Here is a 12,914-nt window from a genome sequence, read left to right on the forward strand (position 1 = left end):
TTCTTTCATTTTTCTTTCCTTTTCTTTTCTACTCATTTTTAATTTAATTTGTAGCAATATTTATTCACATTTTATGTCATAATAATTATTTACTTAACTGGACAAGTAGGTCAAAAATCATCTCTGAAGACGAAATAACCAAAATGGCCTCCGTTTGGCTTAACAGATTAAAATTGTCTGTACTGATTGAAAAATTTTTCTAAACATTTTCTTAACATTCTAATGCCATAGAAACCTCAACAACTCTTCTCTGGAGTCTCAAAAATTATTTCAAGAATTTTCTCTTGTGTTTAGGGCTTCTAATTGCGAAGACCGCAACTTCCCACTGGATTACCCATCGCTAAAACATCGGCTCATTTAACTTGGTTGTATTTTATTTCTAAAATTTTTCCTAAATTTTTCTTATTAACATTTGAGTTAATTATGTTTCCTCACTTTAGTTTAAATATTTTTCCATACGTTCTAACTGTCTGGACCGACACCGGTCACCGGAACAGTAGAATGTATGGAATAGATACAGTGGGGGTGTTACAAAAAATTTGAGCTTTAATTAAATTTTTTGTTAAATAAAAATTATTCACTTGAATTATATTTTTTTCAAATTGATTTCAATTTTATGCACATGCTAAGGAGAGCATCTAATTGCTTAGAGAACATCTATCTAAAGCCATTTTAATTAGAGAACATAAGCATAATTATAACTTTGGTAAGGATTATTTATTTATTTAATTTATAAATGATTCCTTATATCTACTTTCTCCAAAAATGTTGAATTTTCTTTTGAGCAAAATTTTTTATATTTGAAATACTCGTTAATATTTTAGAAAGATTAATTTTTATGTCGATAATTTTGGTGATGCTCTCTCTTTGGGACCTCACGTCATTTGCTGGAGGCGTCATCCAACGACATTGATGCTTTAATTTTGAGCGAAAAAAAATCCAAAGCCCAAATTAAAAATATAAGCCCGAACCAACTAAAAGTGGCAAACAAAGCCCATGGCCTTGAGATCAATTAAATTTTATTAATAAATTAATCTCTATTATTTAAATCAATCATTAATTGATTTTTAATTTAAAATAATTTAGTGTTAGGCATTTTCATTTGATTAAATAAAATTAGAAATTATATACTTGGTATAAAGAATGCTTCTTCAAAAATAATTAAAAAAAAAAAAAAAAAAAACCAAATTTGGGGGAAAAAAATCTCCTTTGAATAGATGATCATGGCTTCAAATAAACATGATAAGAACGGTTGCAAGTTTGCAACCATCAAACAAAACAACTAAATGTTTACAACAGGAAAGCCACAGATTCAGTGGATTAAAACAACCCAGATGGTTGATTCATTAGCCTTATGTTGAAGCTGTAGCTGCAACAATTGGATTTGAGTGAAGATTTTTACTGGAACCAAGTCTCCCACGCCCAATACCAGTCCTCTGCCCACTAAATCCCCTCCTAGCCTCTTCCATGTTAAGGCCTGATTCAGATACTGCATGCTTTTGAAATCCTGCTGGGTTCTTCTCATCCTCATCTCTAGTGTTTGATCTTGAAGTCCAGCGATCGGTTGAATCAGCTGAGTTTGGTTCCCATGAAGAGGTAGAATATCCCCAATTCTGTTGGCTACCACCCACAAAGCTGTTGCTGCCTGAGGATTCTTGCTCATCCATTTCTTCTACACATGATGTGCCACCCCTCCTCACTGTCACATACTTGTGGAAGCTTGGCTCCATTAAATCATCACTTACTAGGACTTCAGATTCTACAAAAGGATCTTTGGCCTCTGTTAGTTTTTTCCCAACAAGATTAGCTCCCATGGTGGTAGGGCTTCTTCTATCCTCGACAAATGCACAAGAAAGATTGGAGCTTGTAGTGGAGTTGAGATCAGCAACTGCTTCAAGAATGGAGCAGGCCTTGGTGACACACGGTGGAACTGAGAATGAAGGGGTTGTGGTGATGTTGTTCTTTTGGTGAAAATTCTGTATGTCTTCAAGCAATAGCGCAGTATATGATGGGTTGGGATTCAGCAAAGTTTCAGGATTGAAGTCTAGGTCTCGAGATCTCCTGGCTGACCTACTTCTTGTTAGTGTTTGAGGCTTAAAATCAGCTCCCGAGGCTACCAACGTGCTCATTGGTAGCTGTACTTTGGCCTCTTCCGCAATGACTGGTGCTTCTTTCACTATGTTGCTGCTTCCTCTGCAATTAGTCCCTTCAGCAACTGGCCTATTATTTGTCTCAGCATTTGGCTTCTGCATTTGAGCCTAAAAATAAGTAGGAAATATGCTTCTCAATTACACATTAATATGTTTTTGGCGGCCAATGCAGAAAGAAGATGCCATATACATGGAAAAAAGCAATAAAGAAAATAAAGGCATGGGAAATAATTTGAAAAAACCAAGGTATACCTGATTTACAACACTGATAGATTCCTTTACAGCTGCTTGTCCTTCAATTTCTTTGTTTCTGGTTTGTACTCTGCTGCCGCTATTGTTGTTGTTGACGCAGACAGTTTTGTTGTTGCCAGTTGCTTGTGCATAAGCAAGGGAATTTGGATCGATTTCACTCAATGGGTTTCTCCTGTAAGGAGATTGATCTGCTTTCCGTGAAGAATTGCGACTAAGTGATGGCTGCTGCTGATTATTCTCGTTAGAACCCTTAGCATTTGTTCTCGCTGGGGACTGAGAACGGGGAGATGCCGCACCCCTTGAACCAGCCAAGGCTGCGTCTCCAACATTTCTCTTCACAGAGATTCGTTTAATGGCGTTAGCCGTTTGTGATTCCTCGCCATTGTTGCTTCTATCCATTGTCAGGGAAGAAACTGTAGCAGGAACTGAGACCATTTTTCCAGGCCTATTACCAGTATTAGTTGTATTATTAGCATTACTAGTACCAATAGAATTAGCAGTTGGGGTAGTTTCTGATCTTCTACCCGGTGATTGACTCACTCTTCTCCCACTACTACTGCTACCACTTCCTCTCTCTCGACTGCCAGAGCGCTGCTCTCTTTCCCTACTGGGTGTCCTCCTCCTTCCTTGTGAAGAAGAAGAAGGAGAAGGCCTACGCGAATGGCGGTGTCGTTGGCGATGCTGCCTTCTCTCCGAGCCCGTCTCATCATTTTCATCATAATTGCAATTCGAGTCGCTGCCTCTCTTTTTGGCATCATAATTAGCAGTAGGAGCAACCTCAAGATCTTGGTCCTGGTCATTGTGATCCAAGTCGTAACTCCTCTTGTGACCGGAGTACTTCCTGCCAGAAGAAGCAGCCTTTCCGGCTCCAGAGGAATTGCTCCGGCTAAGCCTTCCACAATGTATGAGAATAGCATCCAGCTCCTCTTTTGTGCAGCTTGATGTCCTCACCACCATATTACTAACATTATTGCCCGTTTCAACGACATCTACACTTGGGTTAATGTTTGTACTACTAGGAATAGCAGGAGCAACCTTGTTTTCTTCTACTGAGGGCACATCCTTCTGAGGAGGAGGAGAGGGTTTCTCTCTATCATGGCTCTTCCTGTGTTTTATCACAAAAATCTCCTTCTTCACCAACCCTTCTTCTTCCACCGCTACTTGTTTCTTCACCTTCTCTTCCCTGCCTAGCTTCTCCCTAACTTTTACATCAGCTTCCCCTTTGAAAGCATTAGTATGACACAACTTGTCTGGACCTACTGCTTCCATAGCTGCAACAGAGACCGGGGCAGCTGCATTCAAAGAAGAACCCTTTTTCCTGCTTAAACAGCCACCCATGATTGGTGACCCAATACAACAGAGAATAAAAGAGATAGAGAAGGCGAAGCAATGGAATTTGAATTATAAAGACAGAATTAGCCCAAGATAATTGATTGCTCTTCCGCTCTTGTAATAGATAAGAGAGAGAGGGTGGGGTATACGTTGTCCCTGAAGACATTTTCAAAAGAGAAAGCTTTTGGTTATTAATACAGAGAGAGATAAGGGAGATAGAGAGAGAAAGGAAGAAAAGATTTCAAATTTTTGAGACAGAGGGCGGGCAGATCTGGGAAGGTCAAAAAAAAAATTGTAAAGAAAAGGAAAAGAACCGTTGGAGAAAAAGGAGAGCTCAGAGCCGTTGGATGAATGTTTACTGTCCTCACTAACTGATCTCCCGCAAAAAACCAAATTATTACGGATTTTTTTTTATATAATTGCTTAAAAAATTAACAAACATTCTCTTATAATAATTATTATTCTCGAATCTTTGCAATTTTTCTTTTTTTCATTTCAATTCAAATTTCTCCAACGGCTATCTCATCGTTCAAATAGCATTTTCTCAATTAAGTCTTTGCCCTGACCAGGAACGGTAACCTATCAGAGGAAAATTGCTTAGACCGACGCAACTACTATATTACATTGAGTTTAAGTAAAAGTTTTTCTCTTTGAATATATAAAAATTAAATTTCAATAAATAAAAAAATAATAATGTATCTCTCGAATGCATGAAATGACACCTCAATAATCAGTGAATATTATATGATTACGCAGATCACGCTTTTGCCATTAACTTTATTTAGTTATTTCTTAAAATGTCCATACTAATATATCTTTTCCCTTTCTTTATCTATCTCTCATAACCTTTGAGAGATAGAGATAGATTTGTAATACGATTGAATTGGTAACATAATTCACAAGAGGCCAACTGCACATTTCTTTTCGATTTGTGCACAACGCTTGTGTTTCTATTATTAATGTGCTGGTACTCCTCTCTCCCTGAGTTTACATTTTGTTGAATTATAAGATGTGATCTAAATCAATTGAATCCTATGTGATCAAATTGGTGATCATTATGACAAGAAATAAGAAAACATAAATTTAATCTAATTTATTTGTTTTCCTTAATTTGCTTTCCTGGTGACCATTTGGAATTTATAATACAGAAATTGTGGGTTCTTTTTCCCATGTTTGAGCTTGTGATGCTTTTGTTTTAATTGTGCAAGCACTGAAAGAAAGGAATTGTTTATCATGGAAATATGCACAAATGTGTAACGTATATTACCCCAAAAAAAAAAAAAAAAAAACCTTAAAATGTGTTTTAATCATGCTCAATTTGATCATGATTATTTTTTTGCAGGCTATTTTCATTTAAGGTATGGAAAATTCCAATGGGCCATCGGTGATGAAAGGACAAAATCCAATGTTACCTCCAAGAAGCCCTTTCAAAGTGATTTTTCCATGCCATTCTGATTTCATTTCTAGCCCTACTATAGACTCAAAAACCTCCAACAAGCTTGTAGAAGGAGAGGTGCACCATTATCGTGGCTCATCTGATGGCTATCTTTTAGAGCAACCTTCTTGGCTTGATGAGCTCCTTAGTGAGCCAGAATCACCCCTATGTATAGGGCATCACCGATCTTCAAGCGACTCTGATGCACTCTTGGGATCATCTTTAACAAGCTTAGATTGCCTTCCACCTTCAAGGGATACCACTGTAGATCAGATTTTTGAATCCTCTTTTCCACAAAAATCAGGAAGAAATGGTTCATCCAAAGTAAAGAAAAATCAAGAAGGTTCAAATGTCATCGGAAGTGATACCTCAAAAACTGCTACTGCCTCCAAAACTGATTCAAGGCGTTCCAAACAGTAAGACTTTGAACAAGTCTTGAAGTTTTGCAAGTTGTACTTATTGATGCAATTATCTATAATCCTTATTAATGCAGGCAATTTGGTCGAAGTGCCCGTCTGCGAAAACTTCAGTATATAGCTGAACTAGAAAGAAGTGTTCAAATTTTACAAGTAAGGATAAAAACTTGGAAGCTATAGCACAAAATAACCCCACAATGCTAGTCCCTTTATTAACATATGAGACTTGATACGTTCTTCATGTTACTTGTCTTATAGGCAGAAGGATCTGAAGTTTCAGCTGCACTTCACTATCTAGACCAGCAAGTTCTCATACTGGACATGGAAAATCGGGCTTTAAAGCAGCGTCTGGATAGTTTATCTCACGAACAACTCATAAAATATTGTAAGTATTTTTCTAGTGTTTTAAAACCATAAGCAACTACATATTCTTTTTTGGTATGTCAAAAATATATTTAAAGAAATACCTCGTGCACTCAAGACAGTCACTTAACTGCAACTATATTACTTGAACATGAAATTGGCGGTGGATACAGTGGAGCAGGATATGCTAGAAAGAGAGATAGCTAGGCTTCAAATTCTGCACTATCAACAGCAACAACAAAAGCAGAAACACAAGCAGAAGCAGAAGCAGAAGCAGAAGCGTCCTACACATTATCAATCCAAAAGTAGGGAAGTTGTATTGCAGTTGGCCAACCTATGTATATAGTGCCAAGGAAAGGAATTGGATCCTAGTAACATAATTAGAGGCTCTCTCCAAACTAGACTTTGGTAAATATAAGAAGTCTAATATATATAAATCCATATATGTATTTCATTTCCTTTTTTTTTAATTATTATTATTGATTAGGACCATACCTAATAGGGCCTTATTATTGTTAGATCTCTCTGTCCCACTTCTTTCTTTTCTATTGCTTGTTAACTATTCTAGGAATAGTAACTCTAATTATGTTATTGTATTTATTTATGTGGTAAAAAATGCCATTCAATATCCTATCCAAAGTGTTCAAAATGAGATTGTGGCACAAAGCCATTTCTTCCATTTTATCTAACTTATTAAGTCAGGGATAAAACAAAAAGAGGAGAATAGGATAAAAGTAGTTCTTAGGGGGTGTTTGGTGCAAGGTTAACAAAGGGTAATTGTTACTTTTGTAACTTTTAACTCCTCATTAATGTTATTTGAATACTTAAAAAGACTGTTGACTTTTAACCTCATTAATATTTATGCATTTTTTTCTTGAGAGTTAAATGTTAACCTTAGAGGGCTTAGGTTAATAATTACCCTCTTTAAAAGTTAAAACTTACAAAGGCAACATTTAACCTTTAATTTTTTAGCTTTCTACCAAACAAACTCTTATATCACTTTCAATTTATTGCTTTTAAAGTCAACTTTTTCCTATGTCCCTCTCTGCCCTTTCCTCACTTCCCTCGACTTTATAATTTTGATGTAAAATGTAAGGTTTTCCTACTCCAAATAGCAGAGCCATAGGCTTTAATTGGAGTATTTGACACAAATTGACAGCAACATGTTGCTGTATAGCCAAGAACTTGAGCAAAAGGCCCGCATAATATTGCTAAATCTGTGACAACTTGAACTCCTATCCTTTAGATTTGCTGCCTACTGGCTTTATCACACTTGGCATGAACCGTACTAAAATGAAAATCAAAATACTTACAAGCTTCCAGACCCTATTTGTGATGCTGATTCCCACATGTTTAAAGCATTTAAATTGAGAATATGATTGAGAAAAAGTGGTCAGTATCAAAACCTACTTTGAATATGCAAGAATATTTTAATTTTTCAACATTTGACTAGCACATTTTAACACCTATTAAAGGCTATGCACAATATGCTCAACAAATCTCCATTCCCACTGATTTTTAACAATCTAGATGGTGAAGGTAAAATGGAATAAAGAATAAAATTTTGAAAATATAGAAGCATGGAGAAAATATACCTTTACAGGCAAGTATAAATGCATATTTCTTACTTGTCTCATTCTCAACAAAATAATTAGAAATGGACTCAAAAACACAATAAAAATGGAAAAGTAGGCAAGAACATACCAAAATGATGCTCAACTTGTTAAAAGTAAGCAAATTTCTTTTCTCATATTGCAGTATACGCACCATCAAACTAAATCGACAGCACCAAAATACATCCCTCAACAGATGTAGCTTGGGGCGTGAGATTAACAGCAACTGCATTGTGATGATAGCACAAAACATAGCATAGTTCTACAGAAACTGCTACAGAGTCAGATTGTTGTCCTGAAAACCTAATTCTATAAGACTGAACATGTCCAGCAAGGGTAATTCAGTTTCACAATTCATTGCCACGCTAATACAGGATAGAGAAAAAGAGATCATCATTTACCTCAAGTACATATCGTGGATCTTCTGAAATTTTGATGAAATTATTCAGCTAGTTTTTCTGATCATCACGACCTACAACATTACTCGAAAATTTTAATAGACGGGAAGCCCAGCAACAAAATTGAGAAAGCCACAAATGTAAGAAACAAACTTTGCCAGTTCAACACTGTTAGATGATTTAGATGAACAGGCATTTGATCAAGAAACAAACAATGACCCTAGAGCACTGAGAACACCCCCTTCAACAAGAAACCAATTCAACAGTGTCATCATTGTAGATAAACAACCCTTTACTAAGAAATCAATCCCACTAACATAAATTAATGAAAGAAAGCCTGAAAGATGCAAAACCATCCACTTGGACTCCTTATGCCTTGCAGGGTGAGATTGCATGGTTTCACATAAGAAGTTCTGAATTGGTAGACGGATGCCAAACTGTTGAAAACAACCAAGAATTCCCACTATATAATTATATTCCTTACATGAAGAAACATACGTGCGGGATTTCAGACATCCAGAAAACCTAGCATGCCTCAGACACCATATAGCTTGTAATATTGAACTACTCAATAACTTCAGTGTAGAAGCAAGAAGATATATCTTGGGGGCCTATTTGCCCTTTTTTGAGAAATAAAGTGCCTTTTATATCATCTGATGAACATCCCAGTATTATGCAATTTAAAATTGATAAAATCTCATCTTTATAAGATTCATAAAAAAAAATGCATGGTTTCTCCGTCACATTTGCAACAGAGACAGCCAACAGGTCAGAATTTGTTCCAGAGTCACATAAACATGAAGCCCACAAATTTTTTGATTTGGCAATTAGATGACGTAATTTGTCCATTGTGGCTTGCAGAAGAAAAAGATTCAAAAGTCAGCTGACTACTACCAAGCAACATGATATGTCAAAAGACCCATTACCAGCCAAATTATTGCTATCAACGTGCAAACTAGACATGTGTCTGGTGTACAATACAACAGACCTTTTTAATGCTGTTGAGTATAAATCCATCAATCGAACATCCAGCATAATATTCCCAGAAGCTGTGCAAATATCAATTTCAGAAACCAATAAAATCAAATCTGCCTGAAACATTTTCAGAGCAGAAATCATAACAGGGTTGAGAAGCAAAGACAAGGCTGCTGGCAAGCTTATTTCAGGAATTCTAAAGTCATCCTTTCGACACCAAAATAATCTGTTGATAAAATTTACAAATGCTCACTCATTAGAAGCTCATAGAATAAAATGAAAATCATCTCCAACACACATCCAAGGTTACCATGGCCAAAGTGGAAGTTAAATTGCATTTCACTTCTAGAATATGCAGAATCAATCAATATAAAGTACTTTCTCAATGATTTTTCCACCGCATTTTACTTCTGGAATATGCAGAAACAATCAACATAAGGTACTCTCTAAATGATTTATGCACCAAAAGCTCATCTGCAAACACCTAAAGATAATACTTCAACATTAAGTTGGGTTTGTAGAACATGTCCGCAGGTATACGGAATCGCACAAGTAATAAAGAGTGAGTAATATATAGTTCCCACAACGATTGTCTTTAATTGCCAAAATTTATGTTAATTTTTCTAATATCTAGACTATCAAATTGAATTAAATTAAAGAAATTAAAATTAAACTAAAAATAAAATTAACTAAAATTAAGAAATTAACTAGAAAGAGCAAATAAAACTTTGGGATTAAAACCAAGTAAAAAAAATGGCTAGGGATATTGATTTCACTTAACCCAATAGGTAATCTCAATTAATTTTGTCAAATAATCAAATTTAACACTCTTGCAAGGGTTAATAATAAAAAACATTTAATAATCCCTCCCGAGCAACATCAAACCTTCTAGTTAATGAATTAACCCCTATTTTCTAATAGAGTGTTACATACTATAGAAGAAAGTATAATAGTAATAGGAAGGGAAATATTGACGGGAAAGGAAGCTAGAGTGTATAACTGATTCTGTAACAGAATTGGTAACTGTTATGTTTGACTTTAGAGAAAGTAGTAATTGAGTTGAGATATAAATTCTCAAACAAGCTAATTTTGTAATTCATTTAAGAATTATCAAAGAACTAATACTTCTCAATTCTCTCTCAACTATTTCTCTGTTCTCTTTCTCTTTCTTCTCTAATTTTTCCCTACTTCTCTCATAATTCTCTGTTAGGATTCCTTAACCCTAACATAGAGAGTTACTCAATTAATTAGAGTATTAAGAGAAGATTATTTTACAAAATCCCATAGACTCAATCTTAGTTTCTACTCTCAATTAAAATCTATGATAGTTGCTATAAAATCAAACTCATAATCTTGTTTTCTAACCATAGATTACAAATCTAAAAATCATTCAAGCATTTGGCCAAAATACCCAAAAACATTAAACACAAAGTAGCAACTAATAACAAAGTAGAAAAAATTAAATCAAAGTCTAGAGATTAACATCAAGTCAAGCTACATCAAAAATCCCTAGTTAAAAGATTTAGCCACTCATAATATCAAAAACAAAAACAAAAATTTTCAAATTAAAACCCAACATTATCTCTCAACAATGATAATAGAAGAAACTAAGATAAAGAAATGAAGAAACTAAGATAAAGAAATGAAGAGAATAAGAAAACTCTAAGAAGAAAACTCTATTGTTAATGCCAATGTCCTCCTTCAAGTTTTCCCAAATCTCTTCTCTTGAGTCTCTTTCTTTTTCCCAAATTTTGAGAAAAAAGTAAGTGTTGAAAACCCCCAAACCTGTTCTCCTCTCCATCCTCCACAAAAAACCCTCTTAACTAACTCTTATTTTGGCCCTTCTTATCCTTTTGACGAGTTGTCAAGGACTGATTGGGTGAAAAAGAACTAGAAATAACATTTCCCAGGCATATTGTGCGCCTCTGATGATTCTCCAAGGTAGGCCATGTGCCTTTTTACATCTTTCAAGCAAGCTGTGTGATTTGGCCTAATCTCACAAGCAGACCATGAGATGCACGGCCAAAAAAATAACTTCACAATTTTTCTCTTCTTATGACTTGTTTGTGGGATTTCTTCAATTTTCATGGTCAGGGTGTGAGATATATTGCTTGAAACACTCAATTTAACCTTCAAAATTTATTTTTCTCTAATTTTTGACACTAGAAATCTCTTTTAAGTCAATCCTTGCAATAAAATAATAAAAAGTAATTAAATGAAATAAAATAAATTTGAAACTAAATACTCTAAAAATATTAACAAAAATTAACTAAAAGACGAAAATTGATAATATAGAGATAAATAAAAACTATATAAAAGAGTTATGTATCAATTTGCTTCAAGGTAACTCTCATAAAAATTGCATACTTCTAACAACAAAAAAAAAAAGCAAGAAAAGCGGCATAGAATGAAGACAAATGCCTTTAGAGAAATAGGCAATCCTTTAAAATCCTAGCAAGAATCATGCACCGTTAGTACTAGCCTAGCATTGAGAATTCATGATTCACGTTCAATAGAATATAGAGATGAACAACACAGCAACCGGCAAAAAAATTAAGAGAAAAAGGTAGGTAATGCCATAGCTCTAAGTAGTTCAATGAAATCACCTGATAGTTATTGATACACCAGTTCATTTCATTTATGTTAAAACTCAACTTAACTCAACTCAATTAAGCTTTTATCCCAAGAATTTGGGGTCGGCTATATGAATTCTTTTTCTCCATTCTAAAAGATTTTGGGTTAAATTTTCGGAAATGTGTAATGCTTCTAGGTCATATTGTACTACTCTCCTTCAAGTCAGTTTAGGTCTACCTCTTCTTTTCTTTCTATCCTCTAACCTAATGTGCTCTACTTGTCTAACTGGAGCCTCCGTATGTCTACGCTTCACATGACCAAACCACCTCAATCTCTCTTCTCTCAACTTATCCTCAATTGGCACCACTCCTACATTTTCTCTAATACTCTCATTACGGACTTTATCTAGTCTAGTATGACCACTCATCCACCTTAACATTCTCATCTCCGCAACTCTTATATTAGACACATACAACTCCTTTAGTGCCCAACACTCACTACCATATAACATGGCCGGTCGTATGGCTGTATGATAAAATTTTTCTTTCAACTTATTAGGAATTTTGCGATCACATAAAACTCCCGTGGCACTTCTCTACTTCAACCATCCAACTTTAATCCTATGACTAACATCCTCCTCACATCCCCTATCTACTTGAAGGATTGAGCCGAGATATTTAAAGTAATTACTTTGGGGCAGTACCACTCCATCCAAACTAACTCTTTCCCTATCACCAGTTCGGCCTTCACTGAACTTGCAATGCATGTATTCTGTCTTCGTTCTACTTAACTTAAAACCCTTTGACTCTAGAGTACTTCTCCAAAACTCTAGCTTTCTATTTACTCCTTCTCGCGTCTTATCTATCAGAACTATATCATCTACAAACATCATGCACCGAGGGATACTCTCTTGTATATGTTTCGTCAATTCATCTAAAACTAATGTAAAAAGGTAAGGGCTTACAGCTGAACCTTAGTGTAATCCAATTGAGATAGGAAAATCTCGTGTCCCCTCCCATTGTGCGCACAATAGTAGTTGCTCCTTCATACATATCTTTCAACACTTGTATGTACCTAATAGATACGCTCTTTTATTCTAACACTCTTCATAAGACATCTCTTGGAACATTATCATAAGCCTTCTCCAAATCGATAAAAACTATGTGTAGATCTTTCTTCACATCTTCATTTATGTTAAAACACTAAAATAAAATTTGGAATCTAGAAAAAATTAATCACTCAACAGAACCTGACAAATCTAGAGGAAACAATACCCTAAATTTTGGGAATTTCTTCCAAAACAAAATCTATGAAATAAAAATCTCTATTCCAAAGGAAACAGTTGCAACTCATAACATTTTAAGCACAACATAGTTGTATCATGGTCCCAACATGATTGGTGGATG

General features: G+C 35.1%; 2 protein-coding genes across 3 annotated transcripts; one reads left to right on the forward strand and one right to left on the reverse strand.

Moving 5' to 3' along the window:
* Positions 1-1,188: 1,188 nt before the first annotated feature.
* LOC110666911 (uncharacterized protein At1g65710) lies at positions 1,189-4,134 on the reverse strand. 2 transcript variants are annotated; one of them, XM_021827576.2, is made up of 2 exons: positions 2,403-4,134; positions 1,189-2,246 (listed from the first exon to the last, which is right to left on the reverse strand). In XM_021827576.2, the coding sequence occupies exons 1-2, from the start codon at positions 3,738-3,740 to the stop codon at positions 1,353-1,355; spliced, it is 2,232 nt and encodes a 743-aa protein (XP_021683268.2). In that variant the 5' UTR covers positions 3,741-4,134; the 3' UTR covers positions 1,189-1,352. The 2 variants fall into 2 exon arrangements, with proteins under 2 accessions (XP_021683268.2, XP_057993377.1); XM_058137394.1 differs by having other exon boundaries at positions 1,189-2,258; positions 2,403-4,128.
* A 960-nt stretch (positions 4,135-5,094) lies between these two features.
* On the forward strand, positions 5,095-6,579 carry LOC110666910 (uncharacterized protein At4g06598). The gene is made up of 4 exons (XM_021827572.2): positions 5,095-5,585; positions 5,663-5,738; positions 5,844-5,970; positions 6,122-6,579. The coding sequence occupies exons 1-4, from the start codon at positions 5,095-5,097 to the stop codon at positions 6,292-6,294; spliced, it is 867 nt and encodes a 288-aa protein (XP_021683264.2). The 3' UTR covers positions 6,295-6,579.
* The last annotated feature ends 6,335 nt before the right edge of the window (positions 6,580-12,914 follow it).

Source organism: Hevea brasiliensis, chromosome 16, assembly GCF_030052815.1.
Source record: "Hevea brasiliensis isolate MT/VB/25A 57/8 chromosome 16, ASM3005281v1, whole genome shotgun sequence".
NCBI lineage: Eukaryota > Viridiplantae > Streptophyta > Magnoliopsida > Malpighiales > Euphorbiaceae > Hevea > Hevea brasiliensis.

Excerpts from the sequence above, each read along its gene's own strand:
- LOC110666911 (XM_058137394.1), bottom strand. The coding sequence starts at position 3,740 with ATGGGTGGCTGTTTAAGCAGGAAAAAGGGTTCTTCTTTGAATGCAGCT. Across the intron at positions 2,259-2,402 it reads CTATCAGTGTTGTAAATCAG|GCTCAAATGCAGAAGCCAAA; the intron begins GTATACCTTGGT and ends ACTTATTTTTAG.
- LOC110666910 (XM_021827572.2), top strand. The coding sequence starts at position 5,095 with ATGGAAAATTCCAATGGGCCATCGGTGATGAAAGGACAAAATCCAATG. Across the intron at positions 5,739-5,843 it reads GAAGTGTTCAAATTTTACAA|GCAGAAGGATCTGAAGTTTC; the intron begins GTAAGGATAAAA and ends CTTGTCTTATAG. Across the intron at positions 5,971-6,121 it reads CGAACAACTCATAAAATATT|TGGAGCAGGATATGCTAGAA; the intron begins GTAAGTATTTTT and ends CGGTGGATACAG.